General features: G+C 38.9%; 1 protein-coding gene and 1 pseudogene across 1 annotated transcript; one reads left to right on the top strand and one right to left on the bottom strand.

Moving 5' to 3' along the window:
* Positions 1–7,678: 7,678 nt before the first annotated feature.
* On the bottom strand, positions 7,679–8,605 carry LOC119514286 (annotated as a pseudogene).
* A 7,781-nt stretch (positions 8,606–16,386) lies between these two features.
* On the top strand, positions 16,387–16,910 carry LOC119514453 (histone H3.3A-like). Its single transcript, XM_037810220.1, has one exon. It carries the CDS (start codon positions 16,462–16,464, stop codon positions 16,870–16,872), a length of 411 nt encoding a protein of 136 aa, XP_037666148.1. The 5' UTR covers positions 16,387–16,461; the 3' UTR covers positions 16,873–16,910.
* Positions 16,911–17,297: the final 387 nt, after the last annotated feature.

Genomic DNA, 17,297 nt, shown 5'->3' with positions numbered 1-17,297 from the left:
TAATCAAAGAATTACAGACAGGCAACAAGAGCATGGCTCAAGATATAAAGGAAATGAAGAAGAGCATGTCACGGGACATAAAGGACATAAAAAAGACCCTAGAAGAGCATAAAGAAGAAATTGCAAGAGTAAATAAAGAAAAGAAGACCTTATGGAAAAAAAAGAAACTGTTGGCCAAATAAGAAAGACTCTGGGTACTCATAACATAAGATTAGAGGAAGTTGAACAATGACTCAGTCTCCTCATGGACCACAGAACAGAAAACGAAAGAACAAAAGAAAGAATGAGGAAAAAATTGAAAAAATCAAAATGGATCTCAGGGATATGATAGATAAAATAAAACATCCAAATTTAAGACTCATTGGTGTCCCAGAAGGGAAAGAGAAGGGTAAAGGTCTAGAAAGAGTATTCAAAGAAATTGTTGGGGAAAACTTCCCAAACCTTCTACACAATATAAATACACAAAGCATAAATGCCCAGTGAACTCCAAATAGAATAAATCCAAATAAACCCACTCCAAGACATATTCTGATCAGACTGTCAAATACTGAAGAGAAGGAGCAAGTTCTGAAAGCAGCAAGAGAAAAGCAATTCACCACATACAAAGGAAACAACATAAGACTAAATAGTGACTACTCAGCATCCACCATGGAGGCGAGAAGGCAGTGGCATGACATATTTAAAACTCTGAGAGAGAAAAATTTCCAACCAAGAATACTTTATCCAGCAAAATTCTCCTTCAAATTTGAGGGAGAGCTTAAATTTTTCACAGACGAACAAATGCTGAGAGATTTTCCTAATAAAAGACCTGCCCTACTGGAGATACTAAAGGGAGCCCTAGTGATAGAGAAAAAAAGCTGAGGGACTTCACCACCAGTAGATCAGTCCTATAAGAAATGCTAAAGGGAGTTGAGCAGGCTGAAAGGAAGGGACAGTAAACAATTGACTGAAACTACATGAAGAAATAAAGGGAACCACTAAAGATCACTTGGTAAATATAAATACCAATACTAGTGTATTTTTTATTTGTAACCACTATTTACTTCCTACAGGATCTAAAATACAGAAACTGTAACGATAAATCAGTGGTTTTGGACTCAATGTAAAATATGTAATTTTTGACAGGAACTACATAAAAGTGGGAGAATGAGGGAGTACAGGAACATAGTTTATGTGTCATATTGAAGTTAAGTTGGTATTAAAGAAAAACAAGATTGTTATAGATTTTAGATGTTAAATTTAAGCCCCGTGGTAAACACAAGGACGTATCAGAGAATATGACCATAGAGATGAAAAGTAGAGTAGTGGTTCCGAAAAGTGGGGGAAGGGGCAATGGGGAGTTAAGAAATGAGTGTAGGGTTGCTGTTTGAGGTGAAGGGAAACTTCTAGAAATGGAATGGGAAGGTGATAGCATTGCAACATTCTAAATGTGATTAATCCCACTAATGGAATTCTAGGTGGGGGGTGGAATGGGAAGATTTAGGCTGTATATATGGTTCCACAATTGAAAATTCAATGCCAAGGATGATCCTGGATGGGATCTGAGGATGGAGGAGAGGAGGATTAAAGGGACACAGATGGGACATAAGGTTAAAAAAAAAAAAAAAAAAAGGAAATATAGAATGTAAGCTTTGTATCAAGGTTGAATTTCTTGAACTTCTTAGCTGTGTTTAATGGGATTGCATAAAAGAATGTTCTTGTTCATGGTAAATGTATATGTGAATTATATTGTTTTTTCAAGGATGTGTGCAGCTTGCTCTCATGTTCAGAATACAGAGCAATAGGTGATGGGGGATAGGAAGGGGGAGAGGGAGGGAAGGAGTGAGGGAAAGAAAGAAAGAAATGGTGGTGTGACAGGATGTTAAAGGTGGTGGGTCAGGGTATTGGGGGAGGGGGTTGGGGTATGCTGGAGTTCTATGTATGACGTTTGTACTGTTTTTGCAACTGTTTCTGAAAGTTTGAATTTATCTCAAAATAAAATTTCTTATAAAAAAAAAAAAAACTAAATGCAGTTACCTTGTACCATGCATGGACAAGTTCTTGGCCATGTCAACTATCAACAGAAAATAGTAATTTTATGGTTTTACTGCAATTAGAATTAGTAAATAATGGAACCACTCCTTATCTGCTCTAAGATACCTTCAATTTATTTCTTCAAACATTATTTAGTTTAAAAGATAAGATTTATGAACAATCACTTATATGTTTTTGATATTTTGAAACACATTGATAATTTTCACATGAAGAGAATAAGATGACATAGTGGAGTTCCCTTTGGGGATGTATATTGATCTGTTGGATAAACTGTAGGTTGTTGGGCAATATTATCTACATAATCAGGGCTGATCACCAGAATCAAAGCCTTATTTCTTCTGAGCTACACTGGAGAAACATGGTCACACAATTTTCAATAAATTTATTTTCTTTCATCATTCATTTCCACCAAATATTCTGTTAATTCAACTTCATTTCATATTAAAATTAAAATAGTGTCACAACATTACTACTTTAAAATGCAATGTCAAGGGAAGAAGATGGCAGCATAGAGAGGAGTGAAAGCTAGTCAGTCCCCCCAGAACAAATAGTAAACAACCAGGAACATCTAGTAAATATTCTGGAATAACTGCAGGGGGACAAACAAGACCATCCACTCATCATACACCAACCAGATTTGGGACAAAGGCCCAAGATTGCAGCATAAAATCTGTAAGTAAAAACTACAGCTCCAAGCTGGGAGCCCCCTCTCCCCATGGCCCAAACTGCAAAGTCTTGCTGTGACAGACAGCAGCACTCTCTGAGCAAGCACGTATAGCTCAGCTGAGCTCCAACTGGAGTTTTAATTAACAAATGCAGATTGTTCAATACAAGCTACAAATCCCCAACAAGGAGACGGAGGTCTTTGGTGATGACCGACTTTGGGGAGCCAGAGGACTTCTGGGAGGGAGGGGGAGCCCAGAGGACCAGGAGCTATCTCTGGCTGATTGGTGAAACTGAGGGGGGCTGCAGACAGACCCTGAAGGGGGGCTTTCTGTCCCTTTTCCAGCTCACTGGAGAAAGCCTCATCCATTTACAATTCCCAGTGTTCAGACCCAGACAAGGGTGGAGATAGCAGAGTTAGAGACTTCAAATGCAAATGACCTCTCCCTAGGAGGTGTATCTTCCCTAAGAGGAAAGAGGTTGTACCAAGCTCTACTACCTGCCATCCATTCAGAATCAGACCCCAGAGCCTATGGGAAAACAACCATGGGCCACACCCCCTTACACCAGTTGGGAGTAACAGGTTGACAGGCACCACCTGCTGTGCAGAAAAGCACAGTGACTTGAGGCCTCACATGGTGTATCAATCTTCTAAGACACACCCTCAGGGAGACCTGATACTATTGTCTCCTTCCAAGACCTGAGCCCATTCTGGTCTGGGAAAACCTTATTGGGATAACTAAGGAAACCAGATGCCTAGACAACAGAAAACTACAATGTACACTAAGAAAAATGGGCTATAGCTGAGTCAAACCAACAAACTTAACACTTCAACTGAGATATAAGAACTGAAGCAACTAATGCTAAATTAATTCAAAAAGTTTAGGGAAGATACGGCAAAAAAGATGAAGTGTATAATGAAAACACTGGGCGTACATAGGTAGAAATCGAAAGTTGGAAAAACAACTGACAGAATCTATGGAAATGAAAGGCACAACACAAGAGATGAAAGACACAATGGAGACATACAAGAGCAGATCTCAAGAGGCAGAAGAAAACACTCATGAATTGAAGATCAAGGCACCTGAAAGCCTACCCACAAAAGAAAAGATAGAGAAAAGAATGAAAAAATATGAGCAATGTCTTCAGGAATTTAAGGACAAAGTGAAATGCAGGAATGTACATGTCATGGGTGTCCCAGAAGGAGAAGAGAAGGGCAAAGGGGCAGAAGCAGTAATAAAGGAAATAATCAATGAAAATTTTCCATCTCTTATGAAAGACATAAAATTACTGATCCAAGAAGCACAACATACCCCAAACAGAATAGATCTGAATAGGCCTTTGCCAAAACACTTAATAATTAGATTATCAAAGGTCAAAGATAAAGAGAGAATCCTGAAAGCAGCAAGAGAAAAGAAATCCATCACATATAAAGGAAGCTTGATAAGACTATGTGAGGATTTCTCAGTAGAAACCATGGAGGCAAGAAGGAAGTAGTGTGATATATTTAAGATACTGAAAGAGAAAAAACAGGAACCAAGAATCTTATATCCAGCAAAACTGTCCTTCAAATATGAGGGAGAGCTTAAAATATTCTCTGACAAAAAGACAATGACAGAGATTGTGAACAAGATACCTGCTCTACAGGAAACACCAAAGGAAGTACTAAAGACAGAAAGGAAAAGACAGGAGTGAGAGGTTTGGAACACAATTTTGGGAAATGGTAGCACAGTAAAGTAAGTACACTGAACAAAGACGGCTGTGAGTATGGCTGAAAGAGGAAGGTTAGAAGCATGTGGGACACCAGAAGGAAAGAGGAAAGATACAGACTGGGACTGTATAACTCAGTGAAACCCAGGGTGCTCAACGATTGTGATAAAAGTACAAATATGTTTTTACATGAGGTAGAACAAATGAATGTCAACATGGCAAAGTGTTAAAAATGGGATGGGATTGAGGGGAAAGTACAATCAATGCAAACTAGAGACTATAGTTAACAGAAACATTGCATAATGCTTCCTTTAATATGACAAAGGCAATCTACCAAAGCTAAATGCATATGGGGGTGGGGCCTAGGGGAAGTGTATGGGACTCTTGGCATTAGTGATGTCATCTGACTCTTTATTCTACTTTAGTTTAATGCTATCTTTCCTTTTGTTGCTTCCTAGCTGTCGTGTGTTTTAGTTTGTTTTTTCTCTCTTTCATCTTTTTTTCTTGTCTCTCTATTTTCTTTGACTCTTCCTCTTCTTTGTGGAAGAAATGGAGACGTTCTTATATAGATAGTGGCGATGGTGGTGAATATGTAAATACATGACTATACAGGAAACCATCAATTTTTTACTTAGGATGGAATGTATGGTGTGTGAACAAAACCATCTTTAAAAACATGGGTTGATGAGTGTTCTACTTTGCTAATGCTGCCGGAAAGCAAAACACCAGAGATGGACTGGTTTTATAAAAGAGGGTTTATTTGGTTACACAGTTACAGTCTTAAGGCCATAAAGTGTCCAAGGTAACATATCAGCAATTGGGTACCTTCACTAGAGGATGGCCAATGGTGTCCAGAAAACCTCTGTTAGCTGGGAAGGCATGTGGCTGGCGTCTACTCCAAACTTCTGGTTTCAAAATGGCTCTCTCCCAGGACGTTCCTCTCTAGGCTGCAGTTCCTCAAAAATGTCACTCTTAGTTGCACTTGGGATATCTGTCCTCTCTCAGCTTCTCTGGAGCAAGAGTCTGCTTTCAATGGCCATCTTCAAAATGTCTCTCATCTGCAGCTCCTGTGCTTTCTTCAAAGTGTCCCTCTTGGCTGTAGCTCCTCTTCAAAATGTCTCTCTCAGCTGCACTGTACTGAGTTCCCTCTGCCCTTCAGCTCATTTATATGGCTCCACTGATCAAGGCCCACCCAATGAACGGGCCAACACTCCATGGAAATTATCCAATCAGGGTCATCACCCACAGCTGGGTAGGGCACATTCCAAAGAAACACTCAAAGAAATCTAATCAACACTGATAACATCTGCCCACACAAGTTTACATCAAAGATAATGGCATTTGGGGGACACAATATATTCAAACTGGCACAACAAGGAAAGCTTGAGGGCACTATATTGAATGAAATAAGATAGACATATAAGGACAAATATTTCAGGGACTCATTGATATGAACTAATTACAATATGTAAACTTATAGACATGAAATATAAGTTACCAGGATATAGAATGAGGATAACGAATGGGGAGTGGTTATTTATGAGCACAATGTTCAACTAGGTTGAACTTAAATGTTTGGAAATGGACAGAGGTGATGGTAGCATGTTGTGAGAATAACTAACAATGCTGAGTGGTGTGTGAATGTGGTAGAAAGGGGAAGCTCAGAGTCATGTATGTCACCAGAAGGAAAGTTGGAAGTTAAAAGAGGGGAATGTATAAAACAGGGAATCTTGTGGTTGACAATGTCCAAGATTAACTGTACAAATATTAGAAATCTCTCTCATGAACTAGAACAATTGTATGACACTACAACTAGAAGTTTAAAATAGAGAGGCATATAGGAAAAAATACACCTATTGCAAACTATATACTACAGTTAATAGTATTTTAATATTCTTTCATCAACAGTAGCAAATGTACTATACCAATACTATGAGTCAGTAATGGAGGGGGTGTGGTTAGGGGTATGGGAGAGTTTGAGTTTCCTTTTTTTGGTCTTTATTTCTTTTCTGGAGTAATGAAAATGTTCTAAAAATTGAAAAAAGTTAATTGTGGTGAAGGATGCACAGCTTATGATGGTACCACAGGCAATTGTTTGTACACTTTGGATCTTTGGATAATTGTATGGTATGTGAACAATCTCAATAAAAAATGCAAAGTCTATTGATGATCATTATTCTAGTAGATTTTATAGAGTATCTTATGAGGTAGAGATAGTCTAGTTTCATTAACTATGTAGTAGTATCAAAAATATCTCCTGAGGTGTGTTCCTTTAAGAGTTCAATGTGTGGATAAATAATGTTCAGTGTAATTATGTCTGATCACCATCAGATTATATTTGGGTTCTGATATCATCCATTCATCCAACTTTCCACTAATGGTTACCGGATGCATTGAGGGAGTTACAGAGATGTATTAAGACATCTCCTGCCCTCAAAAGCTTGCAAGCATAGAAGGGAGTCATATAAGTTCATAGTCCAGTACAATTAACATTTGGATAGGGATTTTAAAAAATGCTTTACTAAATATTTATTTAAACATTTGCTTTTGTGTCACAAAGCCCACCACTATTCTTTGGTCACTCTTGTAGCTTATGTCCAATGTATCAGATGGTTTCAGTCTTTTTCTACCTACTTTAGGGCTCTTGGACACAGCACAGACCAGTCAGCATTGAGAGAGAACAAAAAGAACAAAAAATGTGGGTAAAGATGAGGACCAGAGAATGTCAACTTGTTCTTCATGGAGGGAAGCTGCTAATCATCAGGTGAATCACTGTCCTTTGCAGCTGTTCTCCATATCTGGCAGGAGGGTATGCCCTGGTGTCTCACAGTTTCTTCAATTCTTCTATTTGACTGTCACAGTCCCATTGAGGGAATGACCCAGATAGAGATTTATATCCTCAAAGCACAAGCTGATGTTCTCTTCTCAATCCTTTGACAGAGCAGAGTAGATATTTTTATTCCTAATGTGTAGATTTTGACAATGAGGCCGAGACTCTCCAAACTTTACTCTGCTACTCATTAGCACAGCTGGGACATGAACCCATTGTTCTTGTGCTGCTGCTCCATCAAAGGAGCAATAATGCATAAAAAGTGGTCATTTCACTAAGACTGCAGACACTTCAAACTGCTACAAGATTTCTGAGAATTGGGATTTTCTGTCTGGAAAGATCAAAGCCAGATTTTTGGAAAGGGGTGACATTGGGGCTGGATTCCCAAGTGCATCCTAACTGGGGACTGTACTGTCTAAAGCATACATGACCTAACATTCTTTATGAGGACCTTCTCTTGCTAATGAGCTTCCCCAAGGCAGCCTTCATGTCCTGGTTTCTCAGACTACAGATGAAAGGATTTAACATTGGGGTCACTGCCATGTAAGTCATGGTTATCACTGCATCCTTCAGGCTGTGACTGATCAGAGGGCAAAATACATGCCCTTCACTATCGCATAATACAAAGAAACAACTGTGAGGTGAGAGCTACAGTTGGAGAAGGCTTTGAGAACACCCTTGGTGGATGTAACTCATGAGACAGTGGTGAAAACCCAAACATAGGAGATGATGATGCATATTAATGGCATGGAGAAAAACCCAACCCCTAGGTACATCATCTTCATGTTAAAGTGGATGTCAGAACAGAACATCTTGAGCAAAGTGTAATGTCACATTAGAAATTGGCCACATCCTGGTTGCCTCAGAAGGACAGACCAGCTGTGAGTAGAGTGTGGGGGAGGGCATTGGCATTTACAATCACCCAAAACCCAACAACAAGCAGGAAACAAGACTTCAGGTTCATAACTGTTGTGTAATGAAGTTGGCAGCTGATGGCCATAGCCCAATCATATGCCATCACAGCTAAGATGTAGCTATCAGTGTTACCCAAGGAAATCATGAAACACGTCTGCATGAGGCATCTCCCAAAGGAGATGTCTTTCTGTCCAAGAGATGGTTTGTGAGCATCTTAGGGATGGTTACAGATGAGAAGAGGATGTCAACAAAGGAGAGGTTGGCAAGCAGAAAGTACATATAGTTGTAAAGGTGAACATCAGAGTGAATGACCCAGATGATGAGCAGGTTTCCCATCACTGTGTTGGGGTAGATGAAGAGGAAGAGGATGAAGAAGAAATCTTCCTGTGCCTGCTGGCCGCTAACTCCCAGGAGGATGAAATACAGGGAAGAGGACTGGTTTTCTTTCCTCATGGCTCCTTCAGCATTAATGGGAGGAGAATCCAGAATTATTAATTTGCTGTGTGTCATGACTTCCTTACCCATCACTTTTTACTCCAGCAGTCAGCTTTCTCTCTCCCCAGAATTACTAAATCCAGACAGAGATAATGTACGAATGAAAAAATCCCTGTTCAGTGGGATTCATCATTTACTCCTGGACACTCATGTTAAGAAATGAGCATTCTGTGAATTAGCGCTGCCCATTCTCCCACATCCTAGCACTACCACCCAGATATTAGCTTTTAATCATTTAACAAACAAATGGATTTTCATATTCCTCATGCCACATATTTATTTGGCCTCATGGAAAAGATCACAAATATGTGAAAATACTGTTTATTTATCCATTTCTTGAACATCTATGACATAGTCTCTGCCCTCAATTTAGCTTAATGGTTAAGCCAGAATCACACCCTAATTTTAACACATGTGATAAGGAAGAATCTGCATTTGGAGTCTTTGACAAAATACTCCATTTCAAAGGATGTATCTGTCCATACAATTAGGAATTGGTCCTCTGACCAAACTCAGAGTGAGTCAGAGCCCACGGGATACCTGGTGTCTGGATTAGCATCATCAGACTGTAAATGATAAGGAACATTGGGTTTTGGTCCCAGGAATTCAGCCTAACGAATTTATTTCCTTGGTGTCCCATTTTTAAACCTGACTTTCAGCATGTCTTCTGATAGGCTTTATATCTTTTTGAAATCCTTTATTATATGTCATCACAATGCTTTTCTCTTTGATCTGCACTTTCCTTTCTTCATTATTTTTTAGTGTCTTATCTAACCTCATATTGGCTTCAACCATTGCTTAATCAATGACTCTGGGGTCTATATATGCAGGCTTGATGTATCTTTACCGTATTTCTGTGCTCAGTCATATGCCAGCACATCTCACCAAACCTCATAGTCTGCACATTTAACTTAAGCAGGCTTTCTCTGAGGAGGGAAAATATATCTTGTTTATTTTTATCTGCTCCAGAAAAATTGTTGTGGAGTATTGTTCATTATATGCACTGTAAGTTTGCACTCAATATTTCTTGAGTTGAATCCAGGTGCATTTCACAAGTTCTGAAGATTTGGGATATTCATACGCACTCACCCAGTTTATTCCTCACCTTTACATCTGACCTTGCTGAGTCCTCATTTATAATAAGGCTTACTAGCTCAATGTTTGTGTTTACTATCTCATTGCTTTAGTCAGACCATCATCATTTTCTACCTGAAATATTATAATGTTCCCTTAACTGTTTGACTACAGGTACTCTCTGTCAAGCAGAAGACAAATTTGAAGAATTTAGATGAGAGAAACCACTTATTTATCCCAGTGATAAAATTTGCAATTTGGGGAACACCCAATGTCGAGACAAAAGTGCTCCTTCTTCTCCCAAGAAAGCAGCAACTTAAATAGCAAACATAATAAGGTTATACAAAGAAAAAATGTGATTGGTTAAGGGAAAAAAAATGTAAGTAAATCAAACCCTTGCTGATGGACAACTGATGAAACTTATTTCCCACTCATCATCTGCCTCCACCCCCACATTCATTTCTCAATGAATTCCTAGTTTGGGGTAAATCAAGGCTCAGGTTCAAAGAATGTTAGAACATCCTAGCAGTTGTGCTAGTTCTGAGTGTGCCAGATAACTTGGTTAGGCATGCATATGCAATTTGAATATGCACAAACAAGTTAACTTCAGATAATTGACCTTTGCTTGACACATATATAGAAAAGTTGCCTCCAGGCCCTTGCCAATTAATGTAACACCTCCTTTTTGATCCCACTTGTAATCTGAGGCCATATTAATTGCATCAGAAATTACCAGCTGTTCACCAATATCCATGTTGTTCTCTTCTTTCTGGACATTCAGCTACACTAAATTTCCCAGGCACCCTTGTAGTGAGGTGTGGCCATGTGACAGAACACTAGCCAATCCACTGATGAGGTCCAGTTCTTGGTTTCCTCTGTTCTCTCTCCCTCTTCCAGCTGATACAAATGGCCAGGAGGCTGAGTGAAATTCTGGAGTCTCATGGTGGAATGTGCCTGTATCCTTCATTCTCCACATCCAGAAGGGCCATATACCACCAAGAACACCCACTTGGAGCTGTTACATGGTAGAGAAATAAGCTTTTATTCTGTTTAAACTATTATACATTTTGTGATCTATTTATCAATGCAACCCAGGCTACCCAAGTTATTCACAAATTTTTCTATAGAGATCTCTACTCAATGATTAAGTTGATCTATAATTAATTCAAGCACTAATTCTCAGTGTCTACTATCATACACTTGTGAATTACATGCCAAGCACAGAATGCAGGACTAATTATCTTCCCTCCAACATGATGTGCTTTCTCACATCTGTACCTAAAGGGATGTGGTTTCCACTCCTGACATGCCCTTTCCCATATCCACTCACAGTCATAGTAGCTCATGGTTGGAAGGATTTAATAAATTTGGAGGGTTCAGAGACTCTGGTTAGCCATATGTTATGGAAATGTAAGATTTCAGAGGTAAGGCTTCTGGCCACCTGGCAGACAAAGCTGATATTGACAGGTTACATTAAAACCCATAGACTTTCAATAAAATTATAACAGAAAAAAACACAGAGCCAAACTTAAAAGAAAGAAATATGAGTACCTAGATATGGGAAACAAACAAAAAATTCAAAAGAATAGCTGCAAACCTAGCTGAAGTCGGAGTGACCTCATGATTTCTCACCAGGAATTCTGTGGAAAGGGCTGAGTTTTGGGGGAGTATTAATGCCCCTTTTGTACAGGAGATGTGGTCGAGATCTGCTTGAATCAGGGAGCTTGACTTAAGTCCTCAGAATAAAACATTTGAAATATTGCCCTACTTGTGAAAAGAGCATAGAAAAAAGTTTTTGCCATAAGATAATTGGAAAGGAAAGAACAAAATGGATAGAATTCATGGGAAAAATGTGGTTGTGTACCAAGAAAATCCAAGGGAATTTATATATAGATTAAGATCATTAAGCAAGTTTTAGGGATATAAGTCAATATTTTAAAAAATCATATGTTTCATATATTAAAATCAATTAGTTAGAAAATATGATCTTTAAAAGGATCCTTATTCAAAATAGCAATGTAAATTGAAAGATTGACTCTGTGAATAATTCTAACAAGAGGTCCAAGAATGCTATCAAAATATTACAGAACTTCACTGAAGTTAAAATGAGAATATCTAAATAATTGGGAGATATGCAATGTTAATGGTTAGAATGACTTAATGTGGAAATGTCAATTCTCCTGTAATGAGTCCATGGATTTGATGCAAATCCAAACAAAATGTCACAGGTTTCTTTAAACATGGGATGAAACAAACTGTTACTAAAATTCATGTGGGAGAATAGATAACCAAGAAGAGCTAAGGCAATTTGAGGGAAAAAATGAGGATGGCAGAATTGTCCTCTCAGGTATCTAAGTCTTTTTCCTAGGGCTTTAGCTGAGGTAATTCAAACAGTGGCGCATGACGGGCTTAGGAACTGACAACTGCCCCATGTAACAGACTAACGAGCCCACCACAGACCAAGTGTATATTACAAGTTAGTATATGGCATGGGTTGCTTTTATAATAGGCAAGGAAAGGATGGGCTACTTAGTAAATTGTACTAGGACAAATGGGTGCACATATATTTAAAAAATACAGAAAAACAATTCCTAAAGGATTAATTGTGAAAAGCAAAACTTCTAAAATTTTATAGGAAAATGTTCTAGTTTGCTAATGCTTCTGGGATGCAAAACACCAGAGATGGATTGGCTTTTATAAAAGGGGGTTTATTTGGTTACATAGTTACAGTCTTAAGGCCATAAAGTGTCCAAGGTAACACATCAGCAATTGGGTACCTTCACTAGAGGATGGCCAATGGTGTCCAGAAAACCTCTGTTAGCTGGGAAGTCATGTGGCTGGCGTCTGCTCCAAAGTTCTGGTTTCAAAATGGCTTTCTCCCAGGACGTTCCTCTCTAGGCTACAGTTCCTCAAAAAATGTCACTTTTAGTTGCACTTGGGGTATTTGTCCTCTCTTAGCTCCTCCCGAGCAAGAGTCTGCTTCCAGCGGCCTTACTTCAAAATGTCTCTCATCTGCAGCTCCTGTGCTTTCTTCAAAATGTCCCTCTTGACTGTAGCAGCTTGCTCCTTCTGTCTGATCTTATATAGTGCTCCAGTAGTTTAATTCTGACCCACCCTGAATGGGTGTGCCAACACTTCCATGGAAATTATCCAGTCATCACCCACAGTTGGGTGATGTGCATCTCCATGGGAACACTCCAAGAATTACAATCTAATCAACACTGATACCTCTGCCCACACAAGATTACATCAAAGATAATGGAGTCTGGGGGACATAATACATTCAAACTGGCACAGAAAAGCTGTTTATGATACCAGGGTAGGAATTGGTTTCCTAAACCAGAAACAAGACACAAACATAAAACCAAACATTGTAAAATTTGACATTAAAATTTACATTTTTCTGTATAAGACATCATAATGAAGCTGGACAGATTCTAGACTGGCAAGAGGTATTTTCTACACACACAGTCAATAAAAGATTTATATTCAGAATACAAGGAGGCTTACACACTAATAAGAAAAGAACAGAAACCCAGGAGGAAATAATGAGCAAAGACTTGAGTAGGCAAATCAGGGAGAGGAAAGTGCTGAGGCAAAAACAAAAAAGATATCCAATCTCATTAGTAACCAGACAAATGCAAATTAAAACAAAAATCAATTTAACATCCTTCATCTTGGACAAATGTAGAAGGCTGACAATTTCAAGTGTTAGAGAAGAAGTGGAAAAATGGGAATCTAAAGTAGCATAACCTCTTTGGAAAGCAATCAGGCAATCTCTTGTACATGTATTGATGGTAAAATAACTGTCCAAAGAACCCATTAATAGGCACCATTGAGTGTGGAGTGAAAGGTGGCTTTGTAACTCCTCTAAGAGGAAGTGCATGCACACACACACACACACACACACACACACACACACACACATCCACACAATAATGCTTCAAGAGGTAGAGCTTGAGACTGAGAAAACCAAATCAGAACAACCCTTTCCTGATCCCTTTTTCATAGACAAATGCCCCAAAAGAATTGTCATGTAGGGTCTACATTTTCATTATTGGTGTTCTTTGGTCAATGTTATGATCATGGGTATTGGACTGTATAAGGAGTTGGGGAACCCAGGAAGGGGTGGGTTCTCACTCCACCCCCATGTGTTTATCCTCATCTCTCACCTCTTTGAGATCTTGGGTTCTGGAGTCATGATAAGATTCGAGTCCTGGCCTTGGCATTGCCTCTCTGTGACTTCAAGAAATTCATTTCACCTTTTTTTTCAACTGAAAAAATGACATATTCGTTCTGCTCACCTGTTGTGGGTTTTGTCAGGGTCAAAGAAGACGATGCATTAATGCAGTTGTGGACAAACAGTTGTACTCAGTTAAAAGCTGACTATTCCTCCATATCACTGCCCTAAAGATGCTTTTCTCCAATATCCACAGTCCCTACCAGGTGAGTCTGTGCTGAGCTCAGGTGAGGTCAAAAGTGTCCTGTGGCCTTCACTCTTCTTCCATGAATGGGGGATTTACAGTCAGCTGGTGCAGATCCTGCTAGAACTAGTTTTGGAGGACAGGCAGTAAGTTGGCTTGGAGCACAGATCCTGGTCATCTTTTCCTGAGGTGGAGAAAAAATAGGACTGGATGATTGGGAATGATGAGTTCTGAGATTCCCAAACTAAGAACAGATAGGGCAGCCAGGGCAGCAGAGTCTGGGGCTGTTGTGGATCCTGAGGATGGGGAGGGTTGTTTCCTCTTCAATGAAGCAGGCTTTGTCTTAGCATAGAGGAAATTAGGAAATATCCACCTGGTTATAAAGTCTTTAGAAACCCACCTCCCCTGGGTCTTCATTCAGGCCAAGTCTCAGTAATTTCTGGGACTCATTTCACTCTCCTCCATCTGTGCCCTCAGGGAACACAGTGCCTGTCAAGAGTAATCATTACCAGAGGTTTTTTCCAGAGCAGAGAGTGTGACCCCAGTGTCCAAGCTCAGGGTGACCTCTCTAGGATCTTTGTTGGATTGTTGGCCCCTCTCCTCTGTCCTTCAGCATAAACTTGGAAATGCCCCTTTGGAGCTCCAAGGACTACAGTGTAATTGAGTCCTGGCCTTCTTTCCTGCCCATGCTGAAGCCTTTCTCTTGTTAACTGTGGCAAAGAGAAAGAATTTATTTCATCTTTGTTTTCAGGTCTGATTTGAGGAAGGTTAAGGTGGGAGTTATACTTTCTCTTATCTAGCATGCTGATAGAAGGTCTCCTAAATTTTTAGATTCTGAGAGATGGAAAGTGTCTGAACATCATTTAATCCTCTTCTTGAATGTGTCACTGTTACAACAGCCCTGAAGAGGAGTCATTATCTTATGCTTTAGCACCTGTGGTGGCAGAGAGGGGTGACCTTTGCATGAGGACCATGTTGAAGACTGTGAGCTCTGGGTGTATCAGTCCCTGACACTTATCAATTTGAACAGTTATTTTACTTACTTATCTGTAAAACAGAAATAACAAGAATAATAATAACGTTATCATATAGTTATTTTGTGGATCAAATGCAATAATACCTGAAAATTTCTTTAAGCAGATCCTGGAACATAGTTCAGTTTGTTTTGAAAGTCAATTAGTAAACATTAATTGTTATTTCACTGCCACCTGCGCTAGTCATTTACTTGTTGGACATGCCTCCAAAATTATCTTTTTACATTGTTAAGACATCAAAAATAAGAGACAGTATACACAGAGAAATATTTGCTAAATATTTTTTAAAAAAGGAATTATCCATGAAATATGTTTGCAGTATAAGAGAAAGGTAGCAACAACTTAAGTATTTGGAAGAAAAACGTTTACTAATTGACTTTCAAAACAAACTGAACTATGTTCCAGAATCTGCTTAAAGAAATTTTCAGGTATTATTGCATTTGATCCACAAAATAACTATATGAAAATGTTATTATTATTCTTGTTATGTGTTATGCATGTGGTCGATGTTGAAATATTTGCTAAATTACCTTTTCCTCTCCACAAGTTTCAGGTCACACAGCCCTAGGGGTCCTGTTGTCTGTTGCCCTGTATTCAAACAAACTCCATTTCCCAGGACACTGCCTGCCCAGATGACACTCCATGATACATATTTTCTTCCTAGTAATTATATTTTAGACAAATATAATTTATATTTATAAAATATATTTTCCTACTCAGAATTTTTTACTACTTGTCATGTTTTGTTTATTGTATGGAAATTAGGTATAAGGAATTAAGTGGGGGTATAGAAGAGAACTATGAAGAAAATGATTTAACTTTCAAAAATTTTCAAACAGTATCTGCAGATAGCGACTGCAGTATTTGTTAATTTATCAAGAGAATTTCTGACTGATCTCCCCCAAAGGAGAAAAATCTCTGGATGATGAGACAGGGTAAATTTAATTGTCTGTTGGCAAATTCCAGGACCAGTTAGATCCCTTCTTATTTAAGGACATTTTTTAAAAAAGGAATTATCCATGAAATATGTTTGCAGTATAAGAGAAAGGTAGCAACAACTTAGGTATTTGGAAGAAAAACTTGCACTTGAAAGCGATTTATATAAGGGACCATAAAATTTTTAGTAATTATCTTTTTACATTGTTAAGACATCAAAAATAAGAGACAGAATTGTGTTCGCAGCCGCCGCCGCGCCGCCGTCGCTCTCTAACGCCAGCGCCGCCTCTAGCTCGCCGAGCTCCAGCCGAAGGAGAAGAGGGGTAAGTAAGGAGGTCTATATACCATGGCTCGTACAAAGCAGACTGCCCGCAAATCGACTGGCGGTAAAGCACCCAGGAAGCAACTGGCTACAAAAGCCGCTCGCAAGAGTGCGCCCTCTACTGGAGGGGTGAAGAAACCCCATCGTTACAGGCCTGGTACTGTGGCACTCCGTGAAATTAGACGTTATCAGAAGTCCACTGAACTTCTGATTCACAAACTTCCCTTCCAGAGTCTGGTGCGAGAAATTGCTCAGGACTTCAAAACAGATCTGCTCTTCCAGAGTGCAGCAATTGGTGCTTTGCAGGAGGCAAGTGAGGCCTATCTGGTTGGCCTTTTTGAAGACACCAACCTGTGTGCTATCCATGCCAAACGTGTAACAATTATGCCAAAAGACATCCAGCTAGCACGCCGCATACGTGGAGAACGTGCTTAAGAATCCTCTTAGATGGGAAACATTTCATTCTTTAAAAAAAAAAAAAAAAAAAAAAAAAAAAAAATTTTTTTTTTCTCTTCTTCTTCCTGTTATTGGTAGTTCTAAACGTTAGATATTTTTTTTTCCCATGGGGTCAAAAGGTACCTAAGTATATGATTGTGAATAGAAAAATAGGGGACAGAAATCTGGTATTGGCAGTTTTTCCATTTTCATTTGTGTGTGAATTTTTAATATAAATGCGGGGACATAAGCATTAATGTAAGTCAAAATGTTTCAGTGAACAAGTTTCAACAGTTCAACTTTATAACAATTATAAATAAACTGTTAAATTTTTCTGGATATGCCAGCATTTGGATTTTTTTAAAAACAAATAAATTTCTTATTGATGGCAACTAAATGGTGTTTGTAGCACTTTTATCATACAG

The sequence above is a fragment of the Choloepus didactylus genome, chromosome 18 (assembly GCF_015220235.1).
Source record: "Choloepus didactylus isolate mChoDid1 chromosome 18, mChoDid1.pri, whole genome shotgun sequence".
Taxonomy (NCBI): domain Eukaryota; kingdom Metazoa; phylum Chordata; class Mammalia; order Pilosa; family Megalonychidae; genus Choloepus; species Choloepus didactylus.
This window is presented reverse-complemented; position numbering and strand designations above follow the sequence as displayed.

Coding starts and splice junctions, on each gene's coding strand:
- LOC119514453 (XM_037810220.1), top strand. CDS start 16,462: ATGGCTCGTACAAAGCAGACTGCCCGCAAATCGACTGGCGGTAAAGCA.